This window comes from Phocoena phocoena, chromosome 10 (assembly GCF_963924675.1).
Source record: "Phocoena phocoena chromosome 10, mPhoPho1.1, whole genome shotgun sequence".
Lineage (NCBI taxonomy): Eukaryota > Metazoa > Chordata > Mammalia > Artiodactyla > Phocoenidae > Phocoena > Phocoena phocoena.
The window spans coordinates 62,530,947-62,553,371 of record NC_089228.1 but is presented as its reverse complement, the minus strand read 5'-3'; the positions used below and the strand labels follow the sequence as shown (position 1 = coordinate 62,553,371).

Here is a 22,425-nt window from a genome sequence, read left to right as displayed (position 1 = left end):
GTTCCCAGTGTGGGTGTCATGGTGAATGGTGAAATTGCTGATGAAGTAGGGTGGTCCAGCAGGGAGTGGTGATGAGCAGGACACTACTGATGATAATATTGTCTGGAAGTGTGTCTGGAACATTTAGGTGGAGAGAACATCATCTGTAACTGGAATACTGGAAAATAACAGGATTGAATTAGATATTTGAGAATCATCAGTCTAGATATTTTAGTTAAAACCATAAATACATTGCTTGTCCACAGAAAGGGTGTAAAATGAGAATAAGAAAAGCCTGAGGACAGAACCTAAGCTTCAAATATACTTTAATAGAAAAGTAAGAGGATCCTGGGAAGAATTCTAACTGTGGTCAGAAAATATCAAACGAATAAGTATCAAGAGAATTAGAAGAGAGGGTTGCCAAAAGAAAAGAGTTTCAAGAACAAAATGACAATGAAATGCCCAATGATAAAAGTAAGCAAGATAAAGTCTTAAAACTATTAAATTTGATGTTATGGAGATGATTGGAGCATTTTTAAAAGTAGTTTCAATGGAGCAATAGAAATAACAATAAATTATACGTTGAGAAATGAACAGGCAGTAAGAAAGAAAGAGGGCAAATACAGACTTTTTATTTAAGAATCTTACATAAGAGAAACAGAGATCTGTAGCTAGAGGGGAGGTTAAGATCCATTCCAGATTTGTAATAATTTTATCACATTTCAGTTTTCATAATTCTGGTCTTCATCATTAATCACTTAGTTTTGAGGTAAATAACTGCCATATTGCTGTTGTTTTTGTTGTTCTGTTATTGTTGTCATTCAAGCTGTGGGGCTATGCTTGGTCAATGAGTCCACTTCCCAAACCATTGATTGCACATATTTAAGAGAACTCTGCCTAAGTGATGCAGATGGATGTAAACACGCCTGGAGAATAATGGAAGATGCCTGCAATGTGTCAGGTAAAACACGCTCTATACTAACATAAAAAGTTTAAAACACACTCAAATAATTTCTTTTTACAGAGATAAAAATAGAATTTGTTCTTTTCTTTCACTATCCTAGGAACTAAGTTTTTTCTCTAAATACCTTACTTAAACTTGTTATTCAAGTGATTTGCCTACAATTACTTATTAGTGAATTTAGATACAAATGACTGTTCTCAAATTACTCAAGGGCCCTAATGCATTGACACTGCAGGCAACTTTATGCAGGATTTCAGATTATTATTTTACTTATCTCACTAATGTTACAATTATACCCATGCCTCTCAGAAGCATGGCAACAATTTTTCAAATAAAATGTTCTTTTGCTTATATGTTACTATGTCAGGATAACATAGGAAGATAACATTGGTCATAATCAAACACATTATTTATTTGCATGTACATAACGTGAGTTTTATATTTTTGCAACCTATACACTATTTTCCATTCCAACTGTGTCAAGAACAAGTTAAAACATATTTTTGCTTTTAACTAGTCCTACATTCCAAACATTTGAGAGGAGGCCCAATGGGTAGAGAATATGAAGATTGGAAAGTCACTGTCATTTGTGTAACAGAAAAAAAAAGTACTGAATATATCAAGTAACTGAATATATATTGAATGAGAGCATTATAGTAAGACTCCATTCACTAAAAATGATAAACGTATTATTTAAGGGGACATTGCCTTAATATTATTATGACATAACTTTTCAAAACACCTTATACTAACATAAAAAGTTTTATCAACTTGTATAATGAATATGATAAAACCGTAAAAACCCAATAAACTTTCTGGCATATTCAGTAAGAGAACTCCAAAGTGAAAAAATAAAAATATATTCTTTCATGACTCACTTTGCTACTCCAACCATTTCATGAAGAATAAATTCTGTACTGCTCACAACCCTTTCCTATCTGCCTGAGCTTCCTCTACCTCCCAAAAATGTAAGGTAGAGTGTGTTGGGTTAAGAGGCAACCACCCATAGTTCTAACAATGTCAACATTCACAATCTCCAACATCAGAGCTCCTGTCCAGCCACAAGATTTCAAGGAATTACATAGGATGTAGACAAGGAGCAAGATTTCCTTTTCTTCCCTGCCCTTGAAAGGAGTACATGCAATGTTCATATGCCAAAGAAAGTTATGGGTCTCTAATCCAACATTCTCATTACAGTTCAGGAAAATAATTTCAATTGCAAGTTTTCTCAAATAACATAATAATATTAAGATGAGAATAAAGGACAATGACAAAATTAAGTCTGTTATTTGTTTTGATGATGAATCTCCTTGTTATATTTTATAAGGCAATTTAAAATATCACATTCAGCGTGTCATGAATTATAACATATTTATTGATTTCACTATATAAATAGCAAGTCATTTGCAGTGAATGGTAAATTTGCATAATTATACCATGCATGAAGTTGAAATAGAAGTATTCTCAAATACACAAATGAAATGTACTCAAGTAGTTTTATTCAGAAAACTGAATAAAAGAAATTTGTTGGGTAGATGAATATGGCCTTTTAAATTAAAGCAGAACGTGAAATATTGGTAATTATGAAAGATGCACTATTCAATAATATTAAGTGCTTTCTAAGAGTCAGGACCACATTTTTTTCCATGATAAATTTAGAGCCACTTGCTGTCTCTTATTATTATCTTGGAATGACATGTAAATAAAATGAGATTAAGACCAAACAGCTAATACAATTGCTAAACTGACAAAATAGCTAAGATTACAGAGCATTCTGGTCACCTCGTGTAAGGGCAGCCTTGATTATTATTAAAGAGAAAAAGTTGGCATTCTAAGTGGGAACAAATCTCCTTTAAAATACAGAAAGTTTTATTCTATTTTAGAAAGTAAATATTGGTGGAGAAAACAGTAGGAATAGTTTTTGCTTGAAAAGTCAATTATATGGACATGCTGTAGCAACCTCAGATAATTTCACTCTAATAATGAATTACTAAAATTAATATGTTAAAAGCTTTGGGTAGGGGGAGGCTCTTTAAAGCTTTAATGTGTCTTGGATAGGAGGCCTCAAAAATTATATTCAGATTAATATCTAGAGTGTTACATGTTTGACTGTGAAATCCAGGCGACCCCTGCCAGATGAAGGATTCATCCACCCATAATTTAAGTATCTGGTCTTTAGCAGAAAGCAATTTCCAATTTAAAAATTGTCTCTGCTCTGATGACCTCTACTGTACTGTTAAGAAATTGCTTGGAAAAAAATGCATCAACAAATCAGGTAATACATTGTTATATGAAACATTTACTGTCATTGAAAAGTACAATGTCAAAATGAACCACATCTATGTAATTTGATGAACTCTTGTTTTTTCTGGTTACTTGATTAATTCTTCATGTAATTTAAGGTTCTGTGAGCTGTAGATCTCAGTAAGTGCATGACATATTTCTGTAATTGGTAACCACAATTTTCAAGTTTCATTCTTTATAATTCATTAGTATTATAGATTCACTCATTCAATACATATATTTGTGAGGCTCACTATGGCTTTGCACAAGACTTAAATGATAGAAGATAAATAAGGTACCATTTCTGTTGGTAAAGAATACAAGGTCTCCTGAGGAAGACCAAAGTATAACCACTTACCCAGACTTATGCTTGCCTTTGGATAGGAGAACTTGATTATTTAATATGCGTTTATTTATTGTCTACTCAAAGTGCCAGCCTGATGGTGAAGTAGTGGTAATCAAGCTTGTTGACATGTGTCCTGAGCTTACAGAAAGATTTTCCAAGAGATACGTAGGATCCAATAGCCCTAATGTAATCAATTTCCATATCCTCAGTGTCCCTATGTATGTTCTCCGAAAAGTGGTCATCTTGGGAATGCACCTGTTTTCACAGAGTTCTCACCTCTTCTTTCAGAATCCTCCTTCCCCCACTTTATAAGAGAAAGGTTTACCTCTCATCTATCTTGAATGGTTTCATTGTCCAACCCCTCCAATAATTACTGGACAGTTTTCTGTTCCATAATTTTGCCTTTACCAGAATTTTATATAAATGGAATTATATAACATGTAGCCTTTTGAGCCAGTGTTCTTTTATTTAAAATAATATATTTGCGATTCATCAAAAAATTGTTCTCTTTTCTGATGAGTAGTATTCCATTGTATGGTTATTCCATAAACTGGTTACCCGTTCACCACTGAAAGTCATTTACATTGTTTCCAGATTTTTAGAGATTATAAAGCTGCTATAAATAGTCACATATAAGATTTGTATGAATATAAATTATTTCTCTTTGGTAAAAAAGTATTGGGTCATATAGTAAAGTGTATGTTTAACTTTATAAGGAGCTTTAATACTGTATTTCAGATATGAAGTCACCATAAATGTATGAAAGTTCCAGTTGCTCCACATTCTCAGAAGCACTCATGTTTTTTTGCCATTCCAAATCATATTTAATGGTATCACACTGTAGTTTTAATTTGCACTTAAATAATAATAATAATGTTGATCATATTTTCATGTGCTTATGTGTCACCTCTATATATTATTTGGTAAAGTCTCTCTCCAAAATTATGTAGTTTAGGTTCTATATTTAGGTCTATGATGCATTTTGAGTTAATTTTTTATATGGTGCAAGCTATGGGTCAGATATGTTCTTTTGCCATATGGATATCTAATTGTCCCACCACATTTGCTGAAGATACTTTCAATTTCACTTTTCTCAAAAGATCACTAGGTTGTATATTGCTGGCTCTACTTCCAGATTTTCTTTTCCATACCAATTACCTATATTTCTATACTTTTGCTAATATTCCACAGTCTTATTTATTGTAATTTCATGGGATATCTTGAAATAAAGTAGTGTAATTCCTTTAATTTTTTTCGTTTTAAGTAGTTGATTCAGTCTCCTTCTTTGTTATCCCATATAAATTTTACAATCAGCTTGTCAATGTCTACAGAAAAATCCTGCTGGTATTTTGATTTGGCTTACCTCAAAACTATAGATCAATTTGGATAGCACTGACATATTTACTATGTGAGTTTTCAAATCCATGAACGTGGTATATCTCTCCATGTATTTAGGACTTCTTTGATTTCTTTTATCAATATTTTGTACTTCTGAATATAACAGTTCTTACATTTTGTTAAGATTTACAGATATGCTTCACTTTTTTGATGCTGTTGTAAAGGGCACTTTATTTTACATTTTAATTTTCAATTGATCATAGCTAGTATACAGAAATACAATTGACATTTTATATGGACATTTTATAGTTCTATTAAACTATATTGAAATGATCATATGTTTACTACTTTAGTGGTATTTGGTAAATTTTATTGTTGATTTTTGAATGTTGGATACAGCCCTTCATTCTGAGGCTACATCCTGCTCAGTCATGATGTATTATTGTATTATTCTTTTTATATATTGTTGGATTAAATTTTCTAATATTTTGTTGAGGGTCTTAAATCTATGTTCATGATGCATATTGGCATGTTATTCTCTCTTCTTAGAAAGTATTTGTCTGATTTTGTTGTCTGGGTAACACTGTCTTCAAAATGAGTTAAGAAGTATTTTCTTCTCCTCTAAATTCTAGAATAATATAAAAAGAATTGGCGTTATTTTTTCCTTAAGTATTTAATTCAATTTACCAATGAAGATATCTGTGCTGTTCTTCACTGGAAGGTTTTTAAATGTTCAGTGTGTTTGTTTCAAGACTGTTCTATTTCTTCTTTTGTAGTTTGTCTTTCAATGAATTTGAAAGACATTTGTTGGATTTATGTTGAATTTTTACTTTTAGAGTTTCCATTTTACCCTTTCTTTTAGTTTCTATCACTCTGCTAAGTTGTTCCTAATATTCCCAAGTTGTCCTTTAAAAGTCTGATGAAGTTTAGGTGATGTCCTCAGTTTTGTTCAAGTACTGGATATTTGTGTCCTTCTTTCTCTCTTTCTGTGTCTGTTTCTCTGTATTTATCTCTCTGTCTCTGTCTTTTTTCTTTCAGGCTTTCTCTCTCAATTTTGCTCGACATTATTTCTTTTGCATTTGATTTGACTTGAAATTGATCCTCACGTTTTAGTTTCTTAAGATGAAATCTTATCAGCGATGTAAGCATCTCTTTACATGAATTTCCTTCCAAGTGCTATTTTAGTCACATCTACTAATTTTAATATCTTGTGTTTTCATTTTTATTTATTTCAAAATATTTTCTTATTTACCTTCTGACTTTTTTTTTGCTGTACGCGGGTCTCTCACTGTTGTGGCCTCTCCCGTTGCGGAACACAGGCTCCAGACGCACAGGCTCAGCGGCCATGGCTCACAGGTCTAGGCACTCCGTGGCATGTGGGATCTTCCCAGACCGGGGCACGAACCCATGTCCCCTGCATCGGCAGGCAGACTCTCAACCACAGTGCCACCAGGGAAGCCCCTGACTTTCTTTCTGATTCAAAGTTTATTCATAATACTATTGTTTAATTTCCAAATATTTGAGGATTTCTTAGATATCTTTGTTAATATCTAATTCCAATAACATTAGAGAACATATTTTGTATGGTCTCAATTCTTAATGAAAGTGATAACTGCTAAATATCACCTATACAATGTGATACACGTGAGGTGATACACGTGAGATTATACATGCATAATTACACACTTAAAGTTATACAAGAAGAAATAATGGAGACTTAGAAGACTTCATAGAAGAAATAGCAGACTTGGGCTTTTTAGGGTGAACTGAGCTCAATAGGGAGATGAAATAAAATGGATGTTCTAGACAGAGGAAGTAGAATGAAGCAGAAGACATTGGAGAGCAACACGTTCTTGGTAAAGCTGGATTATAGAACAGTGGAGTCTTAGGAGATACTGGAAAGAAACCAGATGTTAATAAGAAGGAGGAACTTATTAAACTTACATATCTTTCTAAGGAGATTGACTTCAAACTGTTGTTTTGAGGAACTACTAATGCATTTTAAACAGAAGACTACAGAATCAGTATCTTGAAGGATATCGTTTGTTGGCAGTGGTGTAAAGGAGGGAATGGAGGCAGGGAAGGATGAAGGCCAGGAATATCAGTTAAAAAGCCGTCAAAAGAGTCTGGGAGAGAGATGATTCATGCCTAAACTACAACACTGGTGCTGAGGACTGTAAGGATAAGAGATATTTAAGAAATATTTATAAATTACAATCAATAGTAATTGGTTTCTGTTGGATATGAGGAGTATGGAATGTTGTTAAATGTGTGGTAGAAGCTTCTGGCTTGGGACAAGGGTACTGCTGTACATGGAGACAGGACTGGGGACAGAAGTGGTGAGTTATATTTGGAGAGTTTGCATTGGGAGGGCACACTATGTTAGAAATGTTAATATTTTGTTTTACATTTCACATGATGAGTATATGGTTTAAAAAAAGCAATGATGGAGTGGACCTCATCTGGCTGGCATTTGGAAACATGAGTCTCACACTGAGGACAGTATCCTAAAATGGACATATAGATTTGGGAGTCAATGGTTTGTAAGAAACAGGTACAAGAATGCAGGAGGATAAGACTGGCCAGGAAAATATATGATGTGAGAATATAAGTATTTTGATAACAACGTTTTCAATCTAGTTGATGAAACCACAAGGAAGTTTTTAAAGACAGGAAAAACAAAAACTACAGGAAGAATTTTGAAGCCAGTGAAAGAGAGAAAGACACAGAGGAAATAATCGACAATTATAAATGCAGAGAAGTCAAATAGGATAGAGACTAAAATGACATTAATTAGCTAATGTGTAGGTCTTTACTAGTTTTAGGTTGAAGTAGGCTGAAGCGAAAGTGTATAGAAATACTAAAAATATTTATTGACTTTTGTTTCAAGATAGTAGGGCTAGTTCATTTATATCTCAATGGCCATTTCTATCAGACCAAGATGCTGGCAAAATATAGTTACCAACCACAGGTACATACAAATTTAGAGCAGTTAAACCGAAATCAGTTCACATTTAAACCATTTTTTCCCATAATAAATACTTGTTAAATGCTATTCTGTTGTAATGTTGATAAGCCAGGAATATAGAAACCCTGTACAGAGGACCTGAATGATCTCACAAATGCACTTCATGATGGACCTGGCCTGATCATGGTGTTTACCCAGAGCATCAGCTGCTTGCTTATAATTTAGCTCAGAGTGGAAAAGGAAATGATAATTGAAATCTTATTATTTCATCCTATTTCAACTGTAGCATCCTCCACCAGCTCTTTGGTCATCACTCCAACAAGATACAATGCCTCTCTCCCTCTCTCTCTCTCTCTCTCTCTCTTTCTCTCTCTCCCTCGCATTCCTAAAACATTTCTCAACATATAACAGACGTGCACTTTTCTAGTCTTTACTATAGATTGTAAACTTCTTGAGCAAATCAGCTTTGACATTTCTTCCTTTTTTTTTCTTAATATGATAAATTTTCAACATACTGCCTGACACCTAGTAACTGATCAATAAATATATCATTTATTTTTAATTTTAAACACATTTTGAGCATCTAAATTATATACTCATTCATAAGATATTTATTATTCAGTTAATATGTGTAGATATCATATAAATGCTGGAGGATGGAAATAAAGATAGGTTAAGACAGTCCCTGCTCTTGGTTAGCTAAAAACATAGCAGAGTAAAACTGACATTTAGCCAGATTATTTCATTTAGCTTCGATTATTAAATATAAATATATATATAAATACTCATACATATATATATATATATATATATACTGTAAAAGAGATTGACATTTAGACAGATTTACAGATTATTTCAAAATATATAATTACCAATATAATAGAACTAATTATATGAAGATGGCATTAATTCACATACATCCCATCCACACAAGCCTTGCATATGCTGGCCAAAAGGGGTAGGAGAGATGTTCTCTGTTCCAGTAGAGAAGCCTGATTTAAATAATTATAGCAATCCATGTGAGCTGTTGTTTGATAAATGTGCAAACCTTTATCATAGTGTGTGTCTCCAAACCCATGCAGTACAGAGGCTATACTCTAAACAGTGCTTCTAAGAATGTCCTGGCAGTTTTTAAGTAAACATTTTCATATCATGAAATAGATTATACTATCTTTATCTTGCATGAGGCATTTGTAAAAACTAAGGTATAAGAAAGTTCATTTAATAAACAAAAGAGAACAACCCTTTTTTTTTTTTTAAGAGAAGAATACCCCAGGGGAAAAAGTTACTTTGGGAAGAATGGTAGGGTCAAGGAAGTTTTCATTGTGGAGATCCACATGAAGGACTGCAGAGGAAGATGAGACATTTTAGAATTAGACAGTATACTTCTGAAAGCTTAGGTTAAGCAAGTAAGGATTCTTATATTGAGGTTGTTTTCCTTATCTTTTTTCTATAAAGTTTATATAATTATGTGCTTATTGGAAATCTCTAGTAGAACATGCATTCTCTATGAGGATATAACCCCCAAGGGGTGAAAATTGGTTCTTAGGGATGAGCAAAAAACCTCTCACTTATATATAAAGCCTATAGATATACATACAGTCCCTAAACAGATGCACGATATATCTGTGGAATTAAAATTTCACGAGCGGGTAAGGGAATTAGGAAAAAACTGTCTAAAAATGCTTCTTAAAGGGGAAATAATGAAAAACTGTGGAGAAACAGTTTAGTATAGGTAAATTTCTAGGATAAAATGGAAATTCACAAAATTTTATAGAAGAGAAATAATGGATTATAAGTATTTTAAGTTACACATGATTTCTACCAATCATCATCAAAATGTAATGAAAAGACGAAATAAATGAGGATAAAATATTAAATGAAATTGAGTATTATCATTATGTTTAGTTACATAAACTATAAATAATCAATATTTTTCTTTCAATTTTTTTAAGAAAATCAAGATCATTTGTAATGGCTCTCTTGCAATATATTTTTTCAATGGCTTTTGAAAGACAATAGATATTGGTATATTTATAAAAGATATGTCTATACACTTTTTAGAAAACATTAAAAGGTCATAATATTTAATTTTTAGTCACTTTTTATTTATAGAAGAATCAGCAGTGTCCTTATATTTGGCTGCACAATCCAACATCACACAATGGCTCCATCAGAAAGATACGCCATTAATGACTGACAAAAAGAGCTACTGCGTCGTGGCAGCACGTATCTGCCAGGAATCTGAACATTGTGCTCTTTTGTATGAAAATTTTAAGAAAGCCTGTGGGAGGGAATCAGAGCAATGCAAAACCCTTGATGGAAGCTACCTGTGTGCAGCATTAAGAGAAAGTCTGAAAGAAACAATCTTGTGGAATTGTCAATGCAATGACCCTTCAGAAGCAAAATGCATTGAAATTTGGAAAAGCTTGTTTGAGGACATTTGTATACAGGATGCTCAGATGAATCCAGTTCCAGCCTTCAGTGAAGACAATGAAGATGAATTCAACCTAGACATTGTTTCAGGTCAGTATTCAAGGGAGGAATTTGGGAACCTTAAGTATAATCACAAATATGAGTTGACTAAAGACTTTGCTCTGCCATTTCTGCCTGTGTTTCTCTTAGACAATGAAAATTTAAAAACGTAATACTATGACTATGTCTAAAAGGGATTATGAAGAAAGACATAAATGCTAAAAGGTTTTAGAATAATGTGAATTTTATTCATTCATTTATTCATTCATTGAACAAATACTTATGAGACATTGACAATGTGCTAAATCTTAAGTCTGGTGTAGCAGGATCAAAACAACAACAACAAAACTGTCCTTCATTTAAGAAGCTTCCTATTTTTTAGGGGATTTAAAAAATTAAAGAAATAGATAATGTAGTAAGGTATGATGATTTATTTACTTAATAGATATTTCTTTGAGTGCCTACCATGTACTAGGCCATGTTCTAAGACCTGAGGAAAAAGCAGTAAGAAAAGCGAACAAAAATCACAAAAAATATTGCTTTATAGGGCTTTACATTCTCAGTTGAGGAGTGTCTTGGTGAGTTTCCCTGGAAACAGACTCTGTCACAGAGGTTTGCATACAGAGTAGTACTGGACTGAGGGCTCAGGAACAAAATCTAGAAGTGAGAAAAACAGGATTAGGTGGAGGGAGAAATTGAAAGGCAAGACAATGACCACAACAAACAGTTGATTCCACAAGATGTTTGGCTCTGTAATGGCCTTTTAGAGATGTCGCCCATTGAGACACGGGAGCTGCTCCTTTGAGCCCCTCCCATGGACTAGCCCTTAGATAGGAGCTGTCCCCTAGAAAAGTCTGCCCTCTTGGATGTGGCAACTCCCTTTGGATGAGGCAATGCTGGAAAATGACCAGCAGATGGGGAAATGAATACTGGGATCACCAAAAGGGGGGTCTTAGTAGTAGGCTGTAACATCCATTAAGAAGAAATTAATAGGATAAAAGATTTGAAGATGTATATTTTAAACAATATGAGTGCTACCAATGGGGAAACATGGGGGGTGGGGAGCAATAAATTAGGATCTTGAGATTAACATACACACAGTACTATATATAAAATAGATAACCAACAAGGACCTATTGTATAGCACCTGGAATTCTACTCAATATTCTGTAATGGCCTATATGGGAAAAGAACCTGGAAAAGAATGAGTATATGTATATGTATAACTGAATCACTTTGCTGTGCAGCAGAAACTAACACAACATTTTAAATCAACTATACTCCAATAGAATTTAAAAAAATAAAATTAAAAAAAAATAAACAGTATGAGTGCTAAGGAGAAAAATAATACAGGTAGGGGAAAAAAGAAGTCTGAGTTGTTGGTTTGTAATTTTAATAGGATGGCCAGAAAGTTGATCTGAAGAAATTAATGTTTGAGTAAAGATGGAAAGAGGCAAGGGAATTAGTCATGTGGGCATTTAGGGAAAGAACACTTCAGGCAGCAGAAACACAAGCTCAAGGTGAGTTGGGGATAGTCTGGAAGGTTGAGGAAGAGCAAAGAAGACACTAGAGGTAGAGTCGAGAGAGCAGGGAGAGAGATGCAGGAGATGAGGTCAGAAATAAAACAGGGGCAGGATCATGAAAGGCTTTGTAGGTCATTTCAAAACTTTTGGCTCATATTCTGAGTGTTACAGGAAACCACTGAAGGATTTTAGCCAAGGAAGTGTCATGGTCTGATCTACATCTTTAACAGGATAATTCTGTTTTTTGTGTTGACAACTAACTGAAGAGAAATAAGGCCCAAGCAGAAAGACCAGTTAGGAAGCTTTTGTAATGATGGGTGATGGACCAGTGTGGACAGCTGTCAGATTCTCGAGATGTTTTGGTGTGAATGGATCATATGGGGATGCAAGGGGAAAAAAGGGATCAACATTGACTCCAAGGTTTCTTTGTCCTGGGTAATTAGAAGGATGTGGTTGCCATTATTTTCATTGACTAACATGGGAACAACTACAGAAGATGAGGCTTTGGTGTGGACAGAGGAGAGGTCAGGAGTCAGTTTGGGACATGGTAAGTGAGAAATATTTGTTAGATATCCAAGTGAAGAAATCAAGTAGACAGTTCTAGGTATGGAATTGATATCTAAATTCATTGCATGACACATAGAAGTGAGATCTGTACTGTAGGTATAAAGTGGGGGTCATTCACTGATGGATCGCAAATGAGACCATGTCACTAAATGAGGTCAACAGAGAAATGCGTGGTGTCTTGGACGAGAGTGGTAGCAGGTTGAAACTATATCAGAGTCTGCATATATTTTGATATTAATGGGTCAAGAAGAGAGAACAGTGTACATTTTGTAATGTGTATGATCTTATAACACAGATGGAGGTCTGGTGGGTGCATGTTTCTCTGTGTTCCCATGACATACTGCCCTTTAGCTCCTTTTCAGCAATTAAGCTACTGTTTAAAATATTCTCCAGAAAATGTGTATATACCTATGTATGCACCATATATTAGGATTTAATGTGGATTAGGATTTAATGTGAATTAGGATTTAATGTGCAGAGAATTTATTATCATGTATTACTCATATTATATAAAATAGCATGGGTCCGTAATAGAATTTGTTTCCTTATGGTAAAAGAATTGTTTTTTTGTTTTTGTAATAATTTGTCATATTGTGAGTGTATTAGTCTGCTTAGGCTGCCCTAGTTAAATACCAGAGGTTGGGTGACTTGAACAACAAAAATTAATTTTCTCATCATTCTGGAGGATGGAAGTTCCAGATCAAAGTCCAGCAGTGTGATTTTCTGGTGAGAGCTGTCTTCCTGGCTTCTAGATTTCCTGACTCCTTGCCATGTACTCACAGGACATTTCCATGGGGTGTGTGTATGTGAAGAGGAAAGAGTGAAGAAACACACTAAGGTCTCTTCTTAAGAGGACACAAATCCTACCAGATCAGGGCCCCACGCTTAGGACCTCATTTAATCTTAATTACTTCCCTAGAGACACCATCTCCCAATACAGCCACACCAGGAGTTAGGGCTTCAACTTATAAATTTTGGAAGGAGACAAAATTTAGTTCATAACAGTAAGTGAACTCAGTTTCTTGAATATGTTTTAGTCAGTGGCACAGCCATACCCAACAGTTCCAAAGCAGAGCTATTAACCTATCATAGAAGATCTAGCCTAGACTTTTGTATGTTACAAAAGCTGTAGAACTCTCTGAAATTTGCTTATTGGGATTTCATTCAATATGGAATAGTAGCACAGAAGAAGGAACATCCCAGAAACACAGGAGAGTGTGTTTCAGAAGAGACAGTGATTCTTGAGCTGAGAATTAACCAGTAGAAAAATGAAAAAACATGTATAATGAGAACAGATGGAACAAGGAGTCTGGAAAGGCTGTGACACAACGGGAGGTAAAAAGAATTTTCTTATGATTGTACCATCATATATGTGCAGTAGATGGGCAGGCAGGGAGTTTGGACAGACAGCTCAAGTCAGGACAAATTGAAACATGAAGAGACACTTATGCCATAACAGAAGTCAGTATCTTAATAGCCAATGGCAAAAATTGAATTTTTGTTTTAAAATGTAATAATTCTATTCTATCACTTTATGCATATGTCTACTAGTGCTCCATCTATTTTATTTTATTTTTATTTTTATTTTTTTAAACATCTTTATTGGGGTACAACTGCCCCACAATGGTGTGTTAGTTTCTGCTCTACAACAAAGTGAATCAGCCATACACACACACATGTTCCCACATGTCTTCCCTCTTGCGTCTCCCTCCCTCCCACTCTCCCCATCCCACCCCTCCAGGCTGTCACAAAGCACCGAGCTAATATCCCCGTGCCCTGCGGCCGCCTCCCCCCAGCTACCCACCTTACTACGTTTGTTAGTGTGTACATGTCCACGACCCTCTCCCGCCCTGTCAAAACTCACCCTTCCCCCTCCCCATATCCTCAAGTCCGTTCTCCAGTAGGTCTGCATCTTTATTCCTGTCTTACCCCTAGGTTCTTCATGACATTTTTTTCCCTTAAATTCCATATATATGTGTTAGCATACGGTATTTGTCTTTTTCTTTCTGACTTACTTCACTCTGTATGACAGACTCTAGGTCTATCCATCTCATTACAAATAGCTCAATTTCATTTCTTTTTAAGGCTGAGTAATATTCCATTGTGTATATGTGCCACATCTTCTTTATCCATTCATCCGATGATGGGCGCTTAGGTTGTTTCCATCTCTGGGCTATTGTAAATAGAGCTGCAATGAACATTTTGGTACATGACTCTTTTTGAATTTTGGTTTTCTCAGGGTATATGCCAAGTAGTGGGATTGCTGGGTCATATGGTAATTCTATTTGTAGTTTTTTAAGGAACCTCCATACTGCTCTCCATAGTGGCTGAACCATTTCACATTCCCACCAGCAGTGCAAGAGTGTCCCCTTTTCTCCACACCCTCTCCAGCATCTATTGTTTCTAGATTTTTTGATGATGGCCATTCTGACTGGTGTGAGATGATATCTCATTGTAGTTTTGATTTGCATTTCTCTAATGATTAATGATGTTGAGCATTCTTTCATGCGTTTGTTGGCATTCTGTATATCTTCTTTGGAGAAATGTCTATTTAGGTCTTCTGCCCATTTTTGGATGGGGTTGTTTGTTTTTTTGTTATTGAGCTGCATGAGCTGCTTGTAAATTTTGGAGATTAATCCTTTGTCAGTTGCTTCATTTGCAAATGTTTTCTCCCATTCTGAGGGTTGTCTTTTGGTCTTGGTTATGGTTTCCTTTGCTGTGCAAAAGCTTTGAAGTTTCATTAAGTCCCATTTGTTTATTTTTGTTTTTATTTCCATTACTCTAGGAGGTGGGTCAGAAAGGATCTTGCTGTGATTTATGTCATAGAGTGTTCTTCCTATGTTTTCTTCTAAGAGTTTGATAGTTTCTGGCCTTACATTTAGGTCTTTAATCCAATTTGAGCTTATTTTTGTGTATGGTGTTAGGGAGTGATCTAATCTCCTACTTTTACATGTACCTGTCCAGTTTTCCCAGCACCATTTATTGAAGAGGCTGTCCTTTCTCCACTGTACTTTCCTGCCTCCTTTATCAAAGATAAGGTGTCCATATGTGCGTGGGTTTATCTCTGGGCTTTCTATCCTGTTACACTGATCTATCTTTCTGTTATTGTGCCAGTACCATACTGCCTTGATTACTGTTGCTTTGTAATATAGTCTGAAGTCAGGGAGCCTGATTCCTCCAGCTCCTTTTTTCGTTCTCAAGATTGCTTTGGCTATTCGGGGTCTTTTGTGTTTCCATACAAATTGCGAAATTTTTTGTTCTAGTTCTGTGAAAAATGCCAGTGGTAGTTTGATAGGGATTGCATTGAATCTGTAGATTGCTTTGGGTAGTAGAGTCATTTTCACAATGTTGATTCTTCCCATCCAAAAACATGGTATATCTCTCCATCTATTTGGATCATCTTTAATTTCTTTCATCAGTGTCTTATAATTTTCTGCATACAGGTCTTTCGTCTCCTTAGGTAGGTTTATTCCTAGATATTTTATTCTTTTTGTTGCAGTGGTAAATGGGAGTGTTTTCTTGATTTCACTTTCAGATTTTTCATCATTAGTATATAGGAATGCCAGAGATTTCTGTGCATTAATTTTGTATCCTGCTACTTTACCAAATTCATTGATTAGCTCTAGTAGTTTCCTGGTAGCATCTTTAGGATTCTCTATGTATAGTATCATGTCATCTGCAAACAGTGACAGCTTTACTTCTTCTTTTCCGATTTGGATTCCTTTTATTTCCTTTTCTTCTCTGATTGCTGTGGCTAAAACTTCCAAAACTATGTTGAATAAGAGTGGTGAGAGTGGGCAACCTTGTCTTGTTCCTGATCTTAGTGGAAATGCTTTCAGTTTTTCACCATTGAGGATGATGTTGGCTGTGGGCTTGTCATATATGGCCTTTATTATGTTGAGGAAAGTTCCCTCTATGCCTACTTTCTGGAGGGTTTTTATCATACATGGGTGTTGAATTTTGTCGAAAGTTTTCTCTGCATCTATTGAGATGATCATATGGTTTTTCTCCTTCAATTTGTTAATATAGTTTATCACATTGATAGATTTGTGTATATTGAAGAATCCTTGCATTCCTGGAATAAACCCCACTTGATCATGGTGTATGATCCTTTTAATGTGCTGTTGGATTCTGTTTGCTAGTATTTTGTTGAGCATTTTTGCATCTATGTTCATCAGTGATATTGGCCTGTAGTTTTCTTTCTTTGTGACATCCTTGTCTGGTTTTGGTATCAAGGTGATGGTGGCCTCGTAGAAGGAATTTGGGAGTGTTCCTCCCTCTGCTCTATTTTGGAAGAGTTCGAGAAGGATAGGTGTTAGCTCTTCTCTAAACGTTTGATAGAATTCACCTGTGAAGCCATCTGGTCCTGGGCTTTTGTTTGTTGGAAGGTTTTTAATCACAGTTTCAATTTCAGTGCTTGTGATTGGTCTGTTCATAGTTTCTATTTCTTCCTGATTCAGTCTTGGCAGGTTGTGCATTTCTAAGAATTTGTCCATTTCTTCCAGATTGTCCATTTCATTGGCATAGAGTTACTTGTAGTAATCTCTCATGATTTTTTTTATTTCTGCAGTGTCAGTTGTTACTTCTCCATTTTCATTTCTAATTCTATTGATTTGAGTCTTCTCCCTTTTTTTCTTGATGAGTCTGGCTAGCGGTTTATCTATTTTGTTTATCTTCTCAAAGAACCAGCTTTTAGTTTTATTGATCTTTGCTATCGTCTCCTTCATTTCTTTTTCATTTATTTCTGATCTGATTTTTATGATTTCTTTCCTTCTGCTAGCTTTGGGGTTATTTTGTTCTTCTTTCTCTAATTGCTTGAGGTGCAAGGTTAGGTTGTTTATTCGAGATGTTTCCTGCTTCTTAAGGTGGGCTTATATTGCTATAAACTTCCCCCTTAGAACTGCTTTTGCTGCATCCCATAGGTTTTGGGTCGTTGTGTCTCCATTGTCATTTGTTTCTAGGTATTTTTTTATTTCCTCTTTGATTTCTTCAGTGATCACTTCATTATTAAGTAGTGTATTGTTTAGCCTCCATGTGTTTGTATTTTTTACAGATCTTTTCCTGTAATTGATATCTAGTCTCATGGCGTTGTGGTCAGAAAAGATACTTGATACAATTTCAGTTTTCTTAAATTTACCAAGGCTTGATTTGTGACCCAAGATATGATCTATCCTGGAGAATGTTCCATGAGCACTTGAGAAAAATGTGTATTCTGCTGTTTTTGGATGGAGTGTCCTATAAATATCAATTAAGTCCATTTTGTTTAATGTATCATTTAAAACTTGTGTTTCCTTATTTATTTTCATTTTGGATGATCTGTCCATGGGTGAAAGTGGGGTGTTAAAGTCCCCTACTATGAATGTGTTACTGTTGATCTCCCCTTTTATGGTTGTTATTATTTGCCTTATGTATTGAGGTGCTCCTATGTTGGGTGCATAAATATTTACAGTTGTTATATCTTCTTCTTGGATCGATCCCTTGATCATTATGTAGTGTCCTTCTTTGTCCCTTTTAATAGTCCTTATTTTAAAGTCTATTTTGTCTGATATGAGAATTGCTACTCCAGCTTTCTTTTGGTTTCCATTTGCATGGAATATCTTTTTCCATCCCCGTACTTTCAGTCTGTATGTGTCTCTAGGTCTGAAGTGGGTCTCTTGTAGACAGCATATATAAGGGTCTTGTTTTTGTATCCATTCAGCCAATCTGTGTCTTTTGGTGGGAGCATTTAGTCCATTTACATTTAAGGTAATTATCGATATGTATGTTCCTATTCCCATTTTCTATATCGTTTTGGGTTCGCTACTATAGGTCGTTTCCTTCTCTTGTGTTTCGTGTCTAGAGAAGTTCCTTTAGCATTTGTTGTAAAGCTGGTTTGGTGGTGCTGAACTCTCTCAGCTTTTGCTTGTCTGTAAAGGTTTTAATTTCTCCATCAAATGTGAATGAGATCCTTGCTGGGTAGAATAGTCTTGGTTGCAGGCTTTTCTCCTTCATCACTTTCAGTATGTCCTGCCACTCCCTTCTGGCTTGTAGGGTTTCTGCTGAGAGATCAGCTGTTAACCTTATGGGGATTCCCTTGTGTGTTATTTGTTGTTTTTCCCTTGCTGCTTTTAATATGCTTTCTTTGTATTTAATTTTTGACAGTTTGATTAATATGTGTCTTGGCGTGTTTCTCCTTGTTTTTATCCTGTATGGGACTCTCTGTGCTTCCTGGACTTGATTAACTATTTCCTTTCCCATATTAGGGAAGTTTTCAACTATAATCTCTTCAAATATTTTCTCAGTCCCTTTTTTTCTTTCTTCTTCTTCTGGAACCCCTATAATTCGAATGTTGGTGCGTTTCATGTTGTCCCAGAGGTCTCTGAGACTGTCCTCAGTTCTTTTCATTCTTTTTTCTTTATTCTGCTCTGCAGTAGTTATTTCCACTACTTTATCTTCCAGGTCACTTATCCGTTCTTCTGCCTCAGTTATTCTGCTATTGATCCTATCTAGAGTGGTTTTAATTTCATTTATTGCATTGTTCATCATTGCTTGTTTCATCTTTAGTTCTTGTAGGTCCTTGTTAACTGTTTCTTGCATTTTGTCCATTCTACTTCCAAGATTTCGGATCATCCTTACTATCATTATTCTGAATTCTTTTTCAGGTAGATTGCCTATTTCCTCTTCATTTGTTAGGTCTGGTGGGTTTTTATCTTGCTCCTTCATCTGCTGTGTGTTTTTCTGTCTTCTCATTTTGCTTATGTTACTGTGTTTGGGGTCTCCTTTTTGCAGGCTGCACTTTCGTAGTTCCCGTTGTTTTTGATGTCTGTCTCCAGTGGCTAAGGTTGTTTCAGTGGGTTGTGTAGGCTTCCTGGTGGAGGGGACTAGTGCCTGTGTTGTGCTGGATGAGGCTGGATCTTGTCTCTCTAGTGGGCAGGTTCACGTCTGGTGGTGTGTTTTGGGGTGTCTGTGGCCTTATTATGATTTTAGGCAGCCTCTCTGCTAATGGGTGGGGTTGTGTTCCTGTTTTGCTAGTTGTTTGGCATAGGTTGTCCAGCACTGTGGCTTGCTGGTCGTTGAGTGAAGCTGGGTGCTGGTGTTAAGATGGAGGTCTCTGGGAGATTTCCACCGTTTAATATTATGTGGAGCTGGGAGGTCTCTTGTTGACCAGTGTCCTGAAGTTGGCTCTCCTACCTCAGAGGCAGAGCCCTGACTCCTGGCTGGAGCACCAAGAGCCGTTCATCCACACAGCTCAGAATAAAAGGGAGAAAAAGTAGAGAGAATTAGTGGAACTATGAGTAAAGAAAGAAGGAAAGGAGGAAAGGAAGGAAGGAAGAAAGAAGCAAAGAAGGAAAGAAAGGAGGGAGGGAGGGAGGGAGGGAGGAAGGAAGGAAGCAGGGAAAGAAGGAAAGAAGACAGAAAGAAAGATGATACAGTAAAAATAAAATAAAGTATAATATAGTTATTGAATTTAAAATATTTAGAAAAAATAAAATAAAAAGGGACGGATAGAACCTTAGGACAAATGTTGGAAGCAAAGCTATACAGAGAAAATCTTACACAGAAGCATACACATACACCTTCACAAAAAGAGGTAAAGGGGGAAAAATCATAAATCCTGCTCCCAGAGACCACCTCCTCAATTTGGTGTGATTCGTTGTCTAAAGGAGGGAAGGAAGGAAGGAAAGAAAGAAAGAACGAAGGTAAAGTATAATAAAGTTATTACAATTAAACTTAATTATTAAGAAAAAGAATTTTTTTAAAAAAATCATGGACGGATAGAGCCCTAGGACAAATGGTGGAAGCAAGAGTATACAGACAAGATCTCACACAGAAGCATACACGTACACATTCACAAAAAGAGGAAAAGGGAAAAAAATCATAGATCTCGCTCCTAAATTCCACCTCTTCAATTTGGGATCATTCCTTGTCTATTCAGGTATTCCACAGATGCAGGGTACATCAAGTTGATTGTGGAGCTTTAATCCACTACTTCTGTGGCTGCTGGGAGAGATTTCCCTTTCTCTTTGTTCTCACAGCTCACAGGAGCTCAGTTTTGGATTTGGCCCTGCCTCTGCGTGTAGGTCGCTGGAGGGCGTCTGTTTTTTCGCTCAGACAGGACGGGGTTAAAGGAGCCGTGGATTCGGGGCCTCCGGCTCACTCAGGCCGGGGGTTGGGGGATGGGGGAAGGAGGGGCACTGCGTGCGGGGCCGGCCTGCGGCGGCAGAGGCAGCGTGACGTTGCGGCAGAGGCCGGCGTGACGTTGCACCAGCCTGAGGCCCGCCGTGCGCTGTCCCGGGGAAGTTGTCCCTGGATCCCGGGAACCTGGCAGTGGCGGGCTGCACAGGCTCCGCGGAAGAGGGGTGTGGAGAGTGACCTGTGCTCACACACAGGCCCCTTGGTGGCGGCAGCAGCAGCCTTAGCGTCTCCCGCCCGTCTCTGGGGTCCGCGGTTTTAGCCGCGGCTCGCGCCCGTCTCTGGGGTTTGCGCTTTCAGCCGCGGCTCGCGCCCGTCTCTGGAGATCCTTTAAGCAGCGCTCTTAAACCCCTCTCCTCGCGCACCAGGAAACAAAGAGGGCAGAAAAAGTCTCTTGCCTCTTCGGCAGGTGCAGGCTTTTCCCCGAACTCCCTCCCGGCTAGTCGTGGTGCACTAACCCCTTCAGGCTATGTTCAAGCCGCCAACCCCAGTCCTCTCCCTGAGCTCCGTCCAAAACCAAAACCCGAGCCTCAGCTCGCAGCCCCGCCCGCCCCGGCGGGTGAGCAGACAAGCCTCTCGGGTTGGTGAGTGCTGGTCGGCACCGATCGTCTGTGCAGGAATCTCCCCGCTTTGCCCTCCGCACCCGTCTCCGCGGTCCCGAAACTCCCCCCTCCGCCTCCCGCAGTCTCTGCCCGCGGAGGGGCTTCCTAGTGTGTGGAAACTTTTCCTCCTTCACAGCTCCCTCCCACTGGTGCAGGTGCCGTCCTTATTCTTTTGTCTCTGTTTTTTCTTTTTTTCTTTTGCCCTACCCAGGTACGTGGGGAGTTTCTTGCCTTTTGGGAGGTCTGAGGTCTTCTGCCAGCCTTCAGTAGGAGTTCTGTAGGAGTTGTTCCACGTGTGGATGTATTTCTGGTGTATCCGTGGGGAGGAAGGCGATCTCCGCGTCTTACTCTTCCGCCATCTTCAAGGTCCCCCCCTCCATCTATTTTATTTTGATTTTGTTTTTGTGTCTCTATTTCCTAATAGGTTTGACAATAGGGACTGCCGATTTGTCTTCAGTATGGCACCTGGTATATAGTAGGGACTCAACCAATGCTTCTTTTCTTTTTTTTATAAAGTTGATCTTTGAAAGAAAGAACAATTAAATGAGATTTTTAAACGTCATTAGTTTAATTGAAGTATAGCCAATCTCTGCTGTACAGCAAAGTGATTCAGTTACACACATATATACATTCTTTTTTTAAAATATTCTTTCCCAATATGGTTTATCACAGTATACTGAATATAGTTCCCTGTGCTATACAGTAGGAACTTGTTGCTTATCCATTCTAAATGGAACAGTTTGCATCTACCAACCACAAACTCCCGCTCCATCCCTCTCCCTCCCCTCTGGTGATCTAGTGGTTAGGATTCAGCTCTCTCAACAAATGCTTCTTGAATGAAATGTTTTAGCATTAGATGGTCACCAAGTTCACTTCCATCAATGAGAGTCTTCAATTCTGTACTTACAATTCCTAAAAACTCTGGGAGGCTAAGATAGAGGTGGAAATAGTCTTTAAATTGCTTTTCAATCTAATTAAGACTTTACTGGGAAGAGTTTTTTGGTTCAGACAATATTCCTTCTGTTCTTTCTCTCCAGACAGACTCTGTTTACTTCTGAGCACATGGCCTAGTCATTAGCATTTGTTTAAATCTTCCAGTAACTGGATACTCAGAGCAGGGCTGTTTAACTGACTTGAATGATATTTCAGGGGTTTATTTTTCTTCATCTGTACCTCACTAATTTTGTGTATCAAGGGTTAAATAAGGG

General features: G+C 36.9%; 1 protein-coding gene across 1 annotated transcript in view; it reads left to right on the top strand.

The window, feature by feature from the left end:
* Positions 1-22,425, top strand: part of GFRAL (GDNF family receptor alpha like) — a 64,305-nt gene that overhangs the window by 3,300 nt on the left and 38,580 nt on the right. Inside the window, 2 exon segments of the mRNA XM_065885942.1 lie at positions 806-940; positions 3,060-3,218. Coding sequence (XP_065742014.1) covers positions 806-940; positions 3,060-3,218 — 294 coding nt within the window.